General features: G+C 39.0%; 1 protein-coding gene and 1 long non-coding RNA gene across 2 annotated transcripts in view; both read left to right on the top strand.

Annotated features, from left to right (window-relative positions):
* LOC134199408 (uncharacterized) overlaps nucleotides 1-17017 on the top strand; it is a 333027-nt gene that overhangs the window by 236357 nt on the left and 79653 nt on the right. The window lies entirely within an intron of this gene.
* The window catches only part of LOC101737880 (multiple epidermal growth factor-like domains protein 10), a 40070-nt gene that overhangs the window by 16441 nt on the left and 6612 nt on the right, over nucleotides 1-17017 (top strand). Inside the window, exon 4 of the mRNA XM_038012954.2 lies at nucleotides 13605-13689. Within this exon, the coding sequence (XP_037868882.2) occupies nucleotides 13605-13689 (85 nt within the window). The remainder of the gene's footprint in view (nucleotides 1-13604; nucleotides 13690-17017) is intronic.

Here is a 17017-nt window from a genome sequence, read left to right as displayed (position 1 = left end):
CCTCGGAGGGGATCGGACGTCGGGTGTAAGAGTGCAGGGGAGTCGTTTAGTGGGTGGGCTCTAAAATCCTTGGGCCCGCGGTCTGCTCACAACACCATGCAGATCGTTGAGTCTCACATACCCCGCGCGCCCCATTTGCGCGGGGACCTCGTAGGAGGTTCGGCCCTCTACCCGAAAAAAAAAAAAAAAAAAAAGGATCGTTACTCCTATATTTGTCAGCAGATTTTAGTTTGAAATTTCGAAACAGTTTATTTACGAGAATAAAGGAAAAACGTCACGTAAAGAAATTAAAAATGAATATAAATCGTGCTTAGTATTTTTTATGCCTGGATTAACGGCTCATCTACAACTATACTGCGACCTTAGAACTTATATCTCAAGGTTGGTGGAGCATTTATGTTGTAGATGTCTATGGGCTCCGTCAACCACTTCATACCAGGTAGGCTTTGAGCTCGTCCGCCCATCTAAGCAATAAAAAAAAACATCTTATCCATCGGGAAGGACATACTCATGAATACATATATTACATACAAATGTGTATAGAGACAATGATAGTTATTTTATTTTTTTTATTTATTGCTTAGAAGGGTGGACGAGCTCACAGCCCACCTGGTGTTAAGTGGTTACTGGAGCCCATAGACATATACAACGTAAATGCGCCACCCACCTTGAGATAAGTGAAATAAACTTAGTGTCATTGCTTGGTCTTGGAATGAGAGCTATTGATATTTACCGTATTCTTTGTTTTTTTGGGTTACAACATGTTGTTTCGGACAAAAGCTGATCAGACTAGGATTCCATAATAGCCTCAGTATCTTCGGGGTCGGTTTCGCAAAATAACTGAACGCATGTAAAATAGAGCCGTATCAATGAGGTCACCGGCGCCACCGCCTATCAGTTCATGATAAAACTTATATTGAACAATAACTGAGTAACCATTGAACATTATATCTCGACGTTGGAAGCTTATAATTGAATCTATAAACCATACTGTAGACATGTACATCAAAGGGAAGATCTTCTACCTTTTTTTTTCTATCTAAGCTGAGAGCATTGAGAGGCTATTTCAGCGGAACCTTAACTAGTAGGTGAGTTCACGGGGCTCAAACCTGACGACGTTGTTAACACGAACCATAGCAAGAGCCGCGCTTCGCAGAATGTACCACCGGATCGGAAACGCGACCCACTGAGAAGATCCGGCGAGATTCAGTGGGCTGTGTCTGAGGGTTAATTTACTCGTCGAGCCCTTCGTCGTAAGCGACAGGTTCGACGAGGACGGTGACCGGCCCTTGTGGTACCATATACCATATACTTTTTGCCACATGATCATCCTAACTTTTGCCTAACATGCCTATACTACGATAACGACTCCACTCTTTATTTTCTCTGTCACTGGTGATTTATTCATATTTCTCGTTAAATATTTATACTTACTAAACTAAATATAAACTATAACATCTATATTAAGCCTACGTAAGCCACGTAAGAGCATTATATCAAGGCTCTTCTAACCGATAGTCAAAAGCTCGTTACGATATCTTTATTCATTATTATATTATCATCAGATCTATCTTATTATATCTTATTCCTAGTCGATCATCATGTACCGTTCTGCTTTAGAAAGAACAGTATGTGTCGAGAGGTTACTGAATGAGTAGTCCACTGAGTTTCTCGCCGGATCTTTACTGTGGGTCGCGTTTCTGATCCGGTGGTAGATTCTGTGAAGCACTGATCTTGCTAGGGCCAGTGTTAGTAACACCTAGTTTGAGCCCCGAGAGCTCACCTACACACTAGGGTAACGCTGATAGCCTCTCAAGGCTATCAGCATAGGTAGGAAAATAAATAAAAAGAATGAGCACAGAACTCCGCCTGCTTAATGGAAGCTTTCAGAATAGTACCTCCGTAATCTATAGTGATTATATTTTAAAATAAAAAAAAATCTTAATTATAATTATGTATGTCCATCGAATTTCCATCGAGCTAAAGCCTATTGTGTAAGATTGGAAGCCCGTCCGAATAACCTTGCTAAGCATTTAATGGACAACCAAATGACTACAAGAAGACTCAGAAGAAGAGTGCCTCAAGATCTACTAGATCTACTGTAGATTAATTGATATGGACATGTCAATGGACATTATGCATGCACCGCCGAAACTGTTTTTCTCAAAACTACAGTTGAATGTCTTACGACAGCTTACTGTATAGCATAAATAAAAAAAAATATATATATATATAATAAAATTAACTAGGAATAAAGTAAAGATATGTATAACCGAACATTTCAATTTGTTCTTTACCATATTATTATAATATATGAGGAAAACATTATGTTAAAATGGCGTATCTAAAACATTGGTGTTGGCGATAACGGTTGACAATTACAAGGGAGTGGATGGAAATGTTATTAATTATTGAAATATTAATAACAAATGTGTACTCACTCCTGCGTAGATTTTCGCAAAAACAGCTCTCTGTTTCACGATCAGAATCTTTTGTTCAAAATGGATCTGATAATGATAGACATAAAAGGACGCTAGTGTACACTGCATTGGAATACAAATACTATAATATGTATATGACTGGCGAATCCTCATAAAGATTCTTACATATCATTCTATAATCAATCTACCACCATTTGCGATTCTTGAACCAACTGTATTAATTTCGTACCGATTTTTAATGAAATCAAAAAGTCAATCGGAAAAATAGACTGTAGCCTTTTATTGGTGGTAGGATGTCTCGTGAGTCCGCACGGGTAGGTACCACCATCCCTCCAATTTCTGCCGTGAAGCAGTAATGCGTTTCGGTTTGAAGTGTGGGGCAGCCGTTGTACTGTTAAAACTGAGGCCTTATAATACAACTCATATCTCGAGGAGGGTGGCAGTATTTACGTTGTAGATGTCTATGGGCTCCGGTTACCACTTAACACCAGGTGGGCCGTGAACTCGTCCAACCATCTAAGCCATATAAAAAAAAAACAATATTTAGATAACGTCCACAAACAACATGCTCGTCCGTGATCTCGTTTACTGTGAAGTATTGAAACATCGGACATTTAATAATACTAGAGGTCCCGCAGTAGTCGAAATTCGACTATAATTAATTGGAATTGTATGTTTGTACACTATTATGATTGTATTTTATACTTCTATAATCACAAATTTCGCCAAGACTACACTATAAAAAATATTAACAAAGACAGACAATATTTAATCTATTCTCAATTTGACAACAGACGTCAAGAATAAAAGTTTGACAATAAATAGTATGCATGCGTGTGTGCGTCAAATACATGGTATGTAGTGTGTGTAATGTTTTCTTTATTGATTTAATGTATCTTTTATGCATTATTTAAAAAAATATTAGCATTGTGCAATTCGTCTCTATATTCTCTATAAGTGTGGAAAATTTCATACTCCTCCGTCCGCGCAATTTTCGTAAAAAGGGATACAAAGTTTTTGCTTCACGTATTAATATATAGATAATGACAATAAAAAGTTAGATTAAACCTTGAAAGTACTTTTATTTACCTCTACTACTAGCGAAAACCGCAGAAAATCCTAATTCTTTATTGTTAATTAATTAAATTTCAAAACGAAAATACGGACCCTCAGATACTATTTTCTAAGTGAAGACCAGTAAATCCTATAGCACAATATTTTTGTTCCGTTTCCAGAAATTTCTACACGCTTAATTGAGAAATAGTGTTTTGATATATCTACTGAGAAGTAGGTTTAATATAATATAATGCTTTGATCGGTTACGTGAAGCTTATCAAAAAAATCAACACAATTTAATCATTTTAATGTGTCAACAGGAAATGCTTAATTGAAGCTTTAATTGTACAATATTGTTGTACTAATTAATGCTAAAAGGAAATATTAACTAATTACATACCTAATCAGTATTAGCGCCTAATGACATATTACCTGAACTCTCGGGCTCATAGTTTTTTATGTTGCCTTAATAGTCAACCGGTTATTATATGAAGATTAGCTCGCAGAGGATCCGTGTCCTAAAGGATAAGATGACCAGTATTTTTTTTATTTTTTTTTTGTTGTATAGACGTGTGACCGATCTCACAGCCCACTTGGAGTTAAGTGGTTACCGGAGCTCATAGACATCTACAGCGTATATGACCACCACCCACCTTGAGATACGAGTTATAAGGTCTCAGTATAGTTACAACGGCTGCCCCGCTCTTCAAACCGAAACGAATTACTGCTTCACGGCAGAAATAAGCAGGGTGGTGGTACCTACCAGTGCGGACTCACAAGACGTCCTACCACCATTTATTTTATTTAGTTGTCCTATTTATTTAGTTTAATTAATTAGTGTTTAGAAACGATTGCATCACAATTTTTGTAATATTTTGTTACTAGCGGTATATCATATTGCAAGAAGGCACGGGTTTTTTTTCCCTACCTAAGCTGATAGCCTTAGGGGCTATTTCAGCGTAACCGTGGCTAGTAGGTGAGCTCACGGGGCTCAAACCTGATGACGTTGCTAACACAAACCCTAGCAAGAGCCGTGCTTCGCAGAATCTACCACCGGATCGGAAACGCGACCCACTGAGAAGATCCGGCGAGAAACTCAGTAGGCTGTGTCTGAGAGTTAATTTACTCGTCGAGTCCTTCGTCGCAAGCGACGGGTTCGACCAGAACGGTGACCGGTGCTTGAAGTACCTAAAAGCACCGTTAGTGGATCGGGAGGATCCGAGATGACGTGTTTTGGGCGACGTCGACTGCTTTCCATTCTGTCCGCAGGATCGGGAATGTAGTTACCGGCGGCCACGATGAGAGGGTTCTCGTGTCTTGCCGCTTTATCGAAGTGGCGCATCGACGCCGACTTACTGGTGGACTCTAAGTCCAGGTCGTCATGGAGGTCGACGTTCCTGACGAATCACGGGGCTCCGACGGCTATCCTGCAAAAAGGGGATTGGATAATTTGAAATGATTTTAGGTGAGTGCGGGCCGCGTGAGCGAAGACTACACTTGCATATGTCATGACGGGGCGTATGCAAGTTTTGTAGAGTGTCACCTTATTTCTAAGGGACATTTTACTTCGCCTGCATATCATCGGGTAGAGACGTCCTAGAATGAAGGCGGCACGGTCGCGTCTTGATGTGAGGGCGGAATGTCATCCTACTGTTGAGGGTGACGCCTAAATATTTGACCTTCGGGGCCCACGGTATGGGCTGGTCGAACATCGTGATTGGGCGAATGGCGAAGGCGGAGGTGTTGACGCGCCTAGTCGGGAGAGGGATGCTCAGCGTGGTGTTCGGAGGGCGACCCCTTTTGAAGAGAACCGCTGTGCTTTTCGTGGGGTTGATGTCGATGCGCCACTTCCGGAACCACTGTCCCATGGTGGTAGCTGCGGTCTGAAGTCGTCGATGAAGCAACGCAATGAGCACGAGTCTGTCAGTGTCTGGTACTCCCATGTTATACAGTTTGTGACACGGGAAGCTACCATCTTACTTCTATATTAGATCATTCGCGAAGCAGCTGCTCTCGAGTTGTTAGGTCTCCTTTGGAGGCGCTCGAGCAGCTGTTAGCAAATCCCACCCCTTCTGGCTGAGCCTTTGCTCGCCCACTTGCCCTGGTGAAACTGGAAAGACATCCGGGCTACCAGTAATCCTACATTAAAAAAAATAAAAATGTGGTGTCGTGGGACACCAGGTAGGAACGAAGTTCCTTCGGCTAATGTAGAATCGACACAATTTGCAAAAAAAAATCGTGCTCAATTTTATGTTGGTTTTCTTGATTTTTTTCTTAAATTTTGCTGATTAGTTTTTATTTAAGTACAGGAAAGTATTTAGGAAATTCAGTATTTTAGGAAATAATAAATAACGTAAAATAAAAATAAAATCGTAATTCAAATTATCAATTAAAATAACAAAATATGTCTCTTTATTTTTGTTTGACAACATAAAATTACATAGAAATAAAAATAATTACAAAATAGAGAGAGAAGGGATGAGAGAACGAAAAGAAAGAGGGAGAAAGAGAAAGGTATTATACACTACTCACTTGTGTATGCGACTGTCGCGCCTGCGCACATCTCATTTAACGGTTTTATTCCACGCACTTTTTTCCACGGATTTTTTCTTACGGTTTTACTATCACATTTTTTTCAGTTCGGTCGGGCAGCAAAATCCCTATCCCCTCCAAGCCTGCCATAAGGAACTTCGTTCCAACAAACAAAAAAAGCTTTTGTTTAAGCTAGCACATTCGAGAATTCTCTTTTTTCGAGGTGGCAGTATTAGGGGCATAATAACGTGAATACATCAGTCTATGGACTCCGGTAACCACTTAACACCAGTAGGGCCGTGGGCTCGCTCGCCCATGTAACTCAATAAACAAGCCTTCGAAAATCCGCATAAATTAGAATTGAATTAAATTTTAATAGACATTGTAAATCGTTCAAATCGGCGACAACTTGTCAGGCTACAGACGCGGCGTGTGTTAATTGAAGTACGTGTCCTGATTTTAGAATTTATCGTTACGATAAAAACAATTTGAAACACGAAAACTTAATGTATTTAAGGTGTAACATATTTCGCGTGTGTTGAAAACTTACCGGAAAGAAAGACTAGAGAGAGAGAGAGAAAGAGAGAGAGAACATAATTTATTACACACCAAAACACAATTAACATTAGAAAAGAGTCAACAAGCAGATAGATCCAGTAACCACTTAATATCAGGTGGGCTGTGAACTCGTGCATCCATCTAAGCAATAAATAAATAAAAACGTGTGACGATGAACATATTTTTTATGCCTTCTAAAAACTGCTTTCCTGGCTACATGTTTTTACTAATATTGAACAGTGTTGTAGCAAGCACGATAACCTGGGTGCGAGTAGGCTGATCAATTTTGACAGGATTTTGGTAGGCAGCGGCTTGGCTCTGCCCCTGGCAGTGCTGAAGTCCATGGGCGACGGTAACCACTCACCATCAGGTGGGCCGTATGCTCGTCTGCCTACAGAGGCAATAAAAAAATAAAAAAACATAGATATTAAATTACTATTAATAATAGGGGTTAAAGTATGAAATTGACGCTTTATTGTAATAGGTACTTCGAATTGACATATAACCTTCATGGTTTGAGATTTCTGAGTGAAACTTTTCTCAAATGGTACCTATGAGATTCTTCTTTTAAAAAATGTGCAACATTCGATTATAGACTTTCAGTTGTTTTTTTTATTAGACAAGAAAAATGGATACTTCGAAAATTCGAGTGATTTTTGAATACAAGTTCCGACGCGGAACTAAGGCTGCAGAAACAGCTCTCAATATCAACCAAGAGTACATTAGGTTGAACACTAGCATAGAGCGTGATTCAGGATCCAACCGTTTGGTACCACAGTCTATTTCCCACACGAAGTAATTATGCGGTTTGAAGTTTTTGTTTAAGGCTTTCAATACATTTGAAAATTCGAACTATTGTCACAAGGTGGACAGCAGTATTCATAGGCTATATATGAGTCGACTATTATCAAAGCCGGCAATCTGACTTTTGGACAATGATTGGTAAATCAGAAAAACGAATTATTGACTTTGTATTCCATTGGCAGTCACAAAACTCTTCGGAACGACATCTTAGATAAATAACAGGTTAACTATTAACTTTTATTTAGTGCAGGTTTTGAACCGTATTCTTTGAAGGAGACGATTATATTCAAATCAATCTGTATTGACATATCAATAAAAATGTTTTGTCCAAATGCACAGATTGCCACCTTTGATAATAGACGACTCATATATAGGCCAACGGCATGTATGCAACTGGACTAGCTGGTCAAGCGTTTCTGTTATAATTAATACAAAAGATAAACCAAAAAGAAAACCTATTTCCGCAAAATATACAGAATGAAAGTAGTCGAAGTTAATTAAACATGCATTCTAAAGGGTATTGATAAAATTAATATGGAAACACATGAAAAATACCAGATTTTAAATAATCTTAATTAAAAAGAATCATTAAAATGGGTTATCCTAGAAAAAAGTTCTAAGGTAACACAAAAAAAAACAGTCAAATTGATAACCTCCTATTTTTACTAAAGTCGGTTAGAAAAAACTGAACAGATTCAATTATAAGTCCACACATTTAACGCGAAATGCCGAAAAGAAAAAAAGAAATAAAATGTTTTTTCCCTACCTATGCTGATAGCCTTGAGAGGCTATTTCACCCTAACGTGTAGGTGAGCTCACGGAGCTCAAACTGGAGTGTTTCTAACACTGGCTCTAGCAAAGGCAGTGCTTCGCAGAATCTACCACCGGATCGGAAACGCGACCCACTGAGAAGAACCGGCGAGAAACTCAGTGGGCTGTGTCTATGGGTTAATTTACTTGTCAAGCCCTTCGTCGCAAGCGACGGGCTCGGTGAGGACGGTGACCGGTGCTTGAGGTACCTAAAAGCACCGTTAATGGATCGGGAGGATCCGTAATGACGTGTTTAGGGCAAAGAGAACAGTTAAGTTACGAACAAAGTTATTTTGTATTCGGCAAACGTATCCAGTTATTATTATTAGATTATTTTTATTATTATACGTATTCAGTATATAGTTATTTCGTATTCACTTGTCACCAAACATCGCTTTAAGAACATCCGGACGTCTATAAAATAGCTGATCGTATGCAAAAACCCACGATGATTTATAAAGAGTTTGTCGTTCGAACCCTTAGTATTATTCTAGGGCGAGAACGAAACAGTTTTAATAATTGTAACGTCATTAAAATTAACAATTGAAATGCGTTATCAGTTTATTAAAAATAACTTTAACAATCGGCCCGTACATTGATGCAGTTGCCGCTAAAATGCTGTTATATATCAATCGTTTGTTTGTTAGCGTCGAAGGCGCACGGTTCCTTGCTGAACACATTCAAATTGCGGTTTTAATTGCGATAAGCTCTGTAAACGATCGCGCCGGAACGCGAACATAGAGCTATGCTGTGTGGAAATGTTTTATCAGTTCTGTTATTCGTCATCGGCGAACGATCATTGTTTTGTGATGCCATAAAAGATGGGAAAGGAGTTGCCACCGTGGACGTACCGTAAGGCCTTAATCTTTTTTTTCGTGATACGCTGTGCTGGGTGCTTGAAGTCGACGTATTACGTTCCTTTTTGTCGCGAAAGCGCCGTTACTTGTTCGCTTAAGAATTGCAATTTATATTAAGCTAGATATATTTTTCAGTGATGCATTGATAGAAACATTGACAGTATGTAATTGGCAAAAGCATAGGTCGCATAGTTTATACATTTTTATTATTGTCTATTCAGAACTGGTCACGCTTAGATTATCGTAAATTGTATGAATATCGTGCCTTTTTTAAAATGCTTAGATGGGTATATGATCGCACGATGCTCACTTGGTGGGCACTCAAGTGGGTACTGGAGTCTATAGACCTGTACAATATAAATGCCGCCACACACCTTGAGATATGAGTTCTAAAGTCTTAGTTTTTAAAAATAACTGCCCCATCCTTCCAACCGAATCGCACTACTGCTTCACGACAGAAATAGGTAGGGTGGTAGTACCTACCTGTGCGGACTCACAAAACGTCTTACCACCAGTAAAAATACCTAAACATTTCTTGATAATAAACCGACTCAACCAATTGTCCGTCGATGGTACTAACATAGAATCCTTCTCTGGATTGCCACTAACAATTGCATCAAGTTTCATCACTTTCGGATCAATGTTACAAGAATTCGTAAAAGACAAACACATACCTACGCTTGTTAGTTATTTTTTACGTTTACATCCGAACATTGATATATATTAAAAGGATTATTCATTTTTTTTATAAACAAACGAAATTAAGGCTATAATAATGTAATAGAAGTCATAATTAAAATATTATGTAATAAATACGGAAACAATTTTAGATAGTTAGTAGTCTTTAAGCGGGCTAATAAGCTTCCGAATTACACATTCATTGTGAAAATGATGTATTATAAACTTGCTTTATTTCGTTTCGAAATGTTCGAAATGTTTGATAACTACACTCATTTGTCTTCGGCGACCAAGCATTCTAAATCTATCTTATTCTTTACTGGTTATAGGACGTCTTGTGAGTCCGCACGGGTAGGTACCACGGCCCTGCCTATTTCTGCCGTGAAGCAGTAATGCGTTTCGGTTTGTAGGGTCGGGCAGCCCTTGTACTATTAAAACTGAGATCCTAGAACTCATGTTCTTTTTTTTATGATTGAGAGATTATTGGTGGCCCAGAGGCCTTTCCAGTTTCATCAGGACAGGAGGTCGAGCAAAGGCTCAGCCAGGAGGGGTGGGATTTGCTAACAGCTGCCCAAGCGCCTCCAAAGGAGATCTAACAACTCAAGGGCAGCTGCTTCGCGAATGAATCTGCTACCGGATCGGAATCGCGACCCGCTGAGAAGATCCGGCGAGAAACTCAGCGGGCTGATTCATGGGTTAGGTTGCACGTCGACCTCCTTGTCGAGTTCGACGAGTACGGTTACAGGGGTCCCTAAGCCTGCTCCTAGTGTTAGAGCTGAAGGCGTCTAATGCAAAAGTTATTGGATCTGATGGATCCGTAAGGACGTGTCTAGGGCGACGACGGTGACTAGCTCGCTCCTGTATTATCAGGATTCGGGGAGTAGTCAGCGGCGGCAACGATAAGGCGATTATCATGACGCATAGTTTATCGAAGTACCGTTCCGACGCTGACTTAATGTATTTCTGGATTGATTCGAGGCCCAGGTCGTCGTGTAGGTCAACGTTCCTCACGAACCATGGAGCCCCGACGGCTAACCTGCAAAAGCGGGATCGTAGGGGTTGGAGCGTGTCTATGTGTGTGCGGGCCGCGTGAGCGAACACCACACTCGCGTAAGTCATGACGGGCCTAATGCAAGTTTTGTAAAGTGTCACCTTGTTCCGAAGGCACATTTTACTCCGCTTACAGATGATGGGATATACAGATCATGGGATAAGAACTCATGTCTCGACGTGCGTGGCGGTAGTTACGTCGTAGATGTGATGTCATTTGGCGGGAAACGATGCTCGTGAAGTTGTTTTGTTAAATTCATTGTTGTTCAGTTTTAATCCTAAAAATAATTGCGTCTTATTAAATATTTTGCATCTAGAAGTGTGCATAACGGTGATGGCTTCTCGGGTTTGAGAAAAGAAATCACTAAAGTATCAAAAAACATCCTATCATCACAAGACATTGTTATTCTAGATAACAATTATTGTTTTGGCGCTCTGAAATTTAAGGTCAGACTACATAATAAATAACATAATAACAATCTGAATTTTGCCTAGACTTCGGTGAAAATTGAATCATAAGTGAGTATTTTGTTTTCATTCACGAAACATCCGGTACATCCGGTATGTCAGGCTAATCAGTCTGCGCATACTGGAGCGCATATTGTCCATCCCTACCGATTCTGTAAGTGTCCAAGTCTCTCTCGTATGTCAATTCTTAGAAGATTAAATTGAAAAGCTCCAAATGCAAACCTTAATCGTTTCGCATCTGCGTTCATTTTGAGGAATACATATAGACGTATAAAATAATAACAGGAACAACCAAATCCCGAATGCGAATCCCGAATTACTTAAGAAAAACGAATTACTTAAGAAAAAATACAGGCTCCGATCGGAATCATACCCGATCCCACAGCGAACCCGCCACTAGATAATAAGAGGATTAAAGCTGCTTTCGGACTACGCTATACTATAGTGCCATATAGTATAGCAGTCTATACTTAACCAATAATATATAGTACAGTACAGTGTGAATATATGATGTGCGATATTGTTGTGCTATGGGCTATATACTTATACTAGCGAACCGCCTTCGCTTCGCTTCGGAAACATTAAAAAACACATGAAAGCAAAAAAAAAAAAATTAAAAAAAAGTAGCCTATGTTCGTCAGGGACAATGTCGGCTTCTAATGGAAAAAGAATTTTTCAAATCGGTCCAGTAGTTTCGGAGCCTATTCGAAACAAACAAACAAACAAATCTTTCCTCTTTATAATATTAGTATAGATTATAGCGTAGTGTGAAAGCGGCTTAACAATTCGTTAGGTGTCCTTCAGTTAATAGTCTCAAATCAAAAGGTATTGGAAAGTACATTGACTTGCTTGATCGGTGTATATGTGCAAAAAGCATATGAAACCATTCTCAAAAAAGAAAAAAAAAAAATCTGTTTTCCTGTTCTAATGATGGTGGGCAGAATTAAGGAGCATCATCTTGTTTATGGGACAAGTTACAAAAGTGTCTACTTGTAAACGGCAAGTTTGAAGACTCACCGAAATAGCGCTAGTGTAGGATGTGGATATGATTCGACGCTTGAAAGGCAAACGTGACTAAGCGACAATGCGTGAACTTTACAGTAGACTAATTTAAAGTTGAAATACCTGAAAAAAATTCCTTCTAGATTTGAAATTATTTTAATAGATCTAGAAATATATTTTTTTGCGCATCGAATATGGTTATTGCCTATCATTTATGTATAAAGCAGTTATTGTCGCATTGACACGTTTGCCTTTCAAGCGTCGAATTATGAATATAGCAGTTTTAAACAGAGTGAAGTGTGCTGGGTTGAAGAGAAGTGTGGTAGTTTATTGCGCTGTTTTTAAAATCATTCCACTTGTTATTATGGTGACATCTTATTTGGCAACCTCTTAGCGGACACTTTTTAATACACTAATTACTGGTGGTAGGACCTCTTGTGAGTCCGCGCGGGTAGGCACCACCGCCCCGCCTCTTTCTACCGTGAAGTAGTAATGCGTTTCGGTTTGAAGGGCGGGGCAGCCGTTGTACTGTAAAAACTGAGAGCTAAGAACTCATGTCTTGAGATGGGTGGCGTCATTTACGTCGCAGGTGTCTATGGGCTCCGGTAACCACTTAACACCAGGTGGACCGTGAGACCGTCCACCCGTCTAAGCAACAAAAAAAAGACACAGTTAAGGTTTTGTAGATACCGCAGATCATAGACTTCATAGCGTGACTGCCGCCACTCACTCATTCACTCACTCACTCACTTCCTCACCGTTGTAACTTATATTTCTGAAGTCGTCGTGGCCTAAAGGATAAGACGTCCGGTGCATTCGTATGTAGCGATGCATCGGTGTTCGAATCCCGCAGGCGGGTACCAATTTTTCTAATGAAATACGTACTTAACAAATGTTCACGATTGACTTCCACAGTGAAGGAATAACATTGTGTAATAAAAATTAATTTGCGTAATCCCTGGTGGTAGGACCTCTTGTGAGTCCGCGCGACTAGGCACCAACACCCTGCCTATTTCTGCCGTGAAGCAGTAATGCGTTTCGGTTTGAAGGGTAAGATAGGCGTTGTAACTATAGTGAGACCTTAGAACTTATATCTCAAGGTGGGTGGCGCATTTACGTCGCAGATGTCTATGGGCTCCAGTAACCACTTAAAACCAGGTTGGCTGTGAGCTCGTCCACCCATCTAAGCAATAAATAAAAACGCTGAGATGGTACTCCTTACTTTTAGCATCCGTGGTCTTAATAAATCGCTGCCTTGTCATAGTTAATACACTTAATATTTAAGATCCGCTGCGAAAAATTTAAGTTATCGTTTTAAATTTTAAATTGTTTTTACGTAATTTTTCAGGGTCATAAGGCAACGTACTCGTTTGGTCTACAATAAGAAAAGATGTCGCGGCAAGACTAACAGCGGCTCGTGCGTTATAACCGAAGTAAGTAAACAATACAAGAAGGAAGTTTATTAGTATATGAAAACACCAAATTTTATATTACTATTATTATTATTATTATATTATAATACGTAGGTACGGCCTTGTTATGTTTATGTATCTATACACATTATTTGTGTATATTATGTATTTGTTTAAGTTAATAATATTTTGTTATTGTTATTTCTCCGTTACATTCAAAAAGGAATTCAGCTATTACAAGATTCTCTACACCACCATTGGTTGACTGTTAGAGAATGCTTTAGGCATTAAGTCCGCCACTGTACTTTTGTGCATAAAGCTAAATAAATAAATTACCGAAAGTCGAACGTAATTGCATTGCGCCATTTTGAGAAGGCGGCACGACATGAGAACCCTCTCATCGTAGCCGCTGGAAATTACATACCCGACCCAGTAGACTGAATGGTAAGCCGTCGACGTCGCCCAAAGCACGTCATTACGGATCCTCCTGATCCATTAACGGTGCTTTTAGGCACCACAAGCACCGGTCACCGTCCTCGTCGAACCCGTCGCTTGCGACGAAGGGCTCTAACCCATAGACACAGCCCACTGAGTTTCTCGTCGGATCTTCTGGGTGGGTCGCGTTTCCAATCCGGTGGTAGATTCTGCGAAGCACTGCTCTTGCTAGGGTCAGGGTTAGCAACTCTCCGGTTGAGCCCCGCGAGCTCACCTACTAACGTTAGGGTGAAGCTGAAATAGCCTCTCAAGGCTATCAGCATAGGTAGGGAAAAACAAAAAAAAAAGTAATTGCATATTCAATTTTTTTGCGTATGTACATACTTGTATATGTATATGTACATAAGCAATGGCCATTTTGTTAAATTTAATGTTACTAGTGGCCCCCCGGTCGTCGAAATTCGACTATAATTAATTGAAATTATAAGCTTAAACATTATTAAGGTTCCATTGTCAAAGACTTATACTTCTATAACCACAGATTTCGCCAAGACTATTATACTTTAGACAAATAATATTAAATAAATAAACAATATTAATCTATTCTCAATTTGACCACCGACTTTAAGCAATAACAAAAGTTTGACAATAAACAAAGAATATTATATATATGTGTGTGTCAAATACATGGTAGTGTGTGTTATGATTTTTTTATTGATTTAATGTAATTTTATGCATAATTTAAAAAAAATATTAGTATTCTGCACTTCTTCTCTATATTCTCTATAAGTGTGGGAAATTTCATACTCCTCCGTCCGCGCAATTTTCGTAAAAAGGGGTACAAAGTTTTTGCTTCACGTATTAATATATAGATTTAAAAAACAAGTATCGCACGCCAACATATTATGAACTTTAACTAAATCAGATAACCTTAGAACTTATATCTCAAGGTGGGTGGCGCATTTACGTTGTAGATGTCTGTCTATGGGCTCCAGTAACCACTTAACACCAGGTGAGCTGTGAGCTCGTCCACCCAACTAAGCAATAAATAAAAAACTTAACTCTTAATTAATTTTATTTAAACCAATCTAACCACATCCTTCGTTTAAGTTTGTTTACTGTTTTATAGTAATTGTTACAACATTTATTTTTCATTTCATGTTTCGCAAATGCTTACGTGTTTATTATGGGTTAAAATGCGGTGGGTTACATTGCGCGTTAACTATGAAACGTAAGCGAGTGAAAAGTCGCACTCAGTTGCCTTAGTCACTTAGATGGGTGGACGAGCTCACAGCCCACATGGTGTTAAGTGGTCATTGGAGCCCATAGACATTTACAACGTAAATGCGCCTCCCACCTTGAGATATAAGTTCTAAGGTCTCAAGTATAGTTATAACGGCTGCCCCACCCTTCAAACCGAAACGCATTACGGCTTCACGGCAGAAATAGACAGGGCACTGGTATCAACCCGTGCGGACTCACAACAGGTCCTACCATCAGTTTTTTGTCAAAAGTGTATTTTTTTCCACCAGACAGGAATAATACAGAAAGCGCAGTAGTTTACTTAAATCTGTACCGATTTATTCGCAATTGCCACTTTTACAAAAATTCAGAACCAAGTTTACTGTAAAGTATGCACAGAGCCTTTCGTGTTTTTTTCTCGACTACCCGCTTTACTTCGGTCTCCGCCGTTATTAATATGCCTCGTTACCACGATCACCATTGGTTTTTTTTAAGGTATTTTATGACCTGGTAACTAAGACCTTTAAGTCAAGTCTTATTTTAATTTATATTCTTATTTTTATTAAAAATGATAATATGGAGTGAAAAGAAATGAAATGGAATGAAGATGATTAATTTGAGACATTAATCAGCTGGGATGAAATTAAATGAAATGAGATGAGATGATATGTGATGAAATATAATCTCAGTAAAATGGTGGTCATTTACTGAGATTTTTTCAGTGGACTCTTTGGAGGATCCCGAGAGGTTACGTCCAGCGGCTTTGTTTCATTTTCCCACATTTGTACACTTTCACAGGTACTAAGCAGTTAATAAACCACCGTTTTTACGCTTTTAAACCTGAAGAGACACTAAATAAACAAAACAAAACAAATCACATAACTTCACTATTTTTATATTCCCTCATCGATTATAGCGCTACATGCCTCTCTCACTCATTTATCACATCCTTACACACAGATACAATTTTTTTTCTACACCAGAAATTCCCTAGAAATCCTATATATGGCAAAACAACGTTTGACGGGTCAGCTAGTTTTTATATATAAAGATTATTTTACAACAAAACTTACAACCGTGAAACCGGAACGCTTGTGTTTGTTTTTTACTTTCACTGATCGTAAGAAAAACGCTGTTTTTTTTTTTGTAATCACTCTGTGATCTCTGAATTAGAAAACGAATATCGTGCTATTGGATATTGGAGACCATTATTGGTTTGGAGAAAAATAAAAGTCTTAAGGCCCACGCGCATTGTTAGGTACGTTGTCCACAAGGACAAAACAAAACATTAATTTGAAATCAAATATTCCATTTGACTATCGTCCTTTGACTTTATGTCCCTATGAAATTATTTTGTATTCGTGTCGCGTTTGATCTATGATGTTGACGATAATTCGAGACGAATTAACGTACATCGATATTTTTGTTTGTGCTCTGACGTGTCGGACTTGTAAATGCATACTAATTGATAAAAAATAGGATCCTTGTCGTATCCTCTTGTCAGAGCGGTCGTGGTTGTTTGGTTGTTTTTTTTTTATTGCTTAGATGGATGGACGAGCTCGCAGCCCGCCTGATGTTAAGTGGTTACTGGAGCCCATAGACATCTACAACGTAAATGCGCCACCCACCTCGAGATATAAGTTCTAAGGTCTCAGTATCGTTACAACGGCTA

This window comes from Bombyx mori, chromosome 9 (genome assembly GCF_030269925.1).
Source record: "Bombyx mori chromosome 9, ASM3026992v2".
NCBI lineage: Eukaryota > Metazoa > Arthropoda > Insecta > Lepidoptera > Bombycidae > Bombyx > Bombyx mori.
The sequence above is the reverse complement of the archived record's forward strand: the minus strand, read 5'-3'. Positions and strand labels throughout refer to the sequence as shown.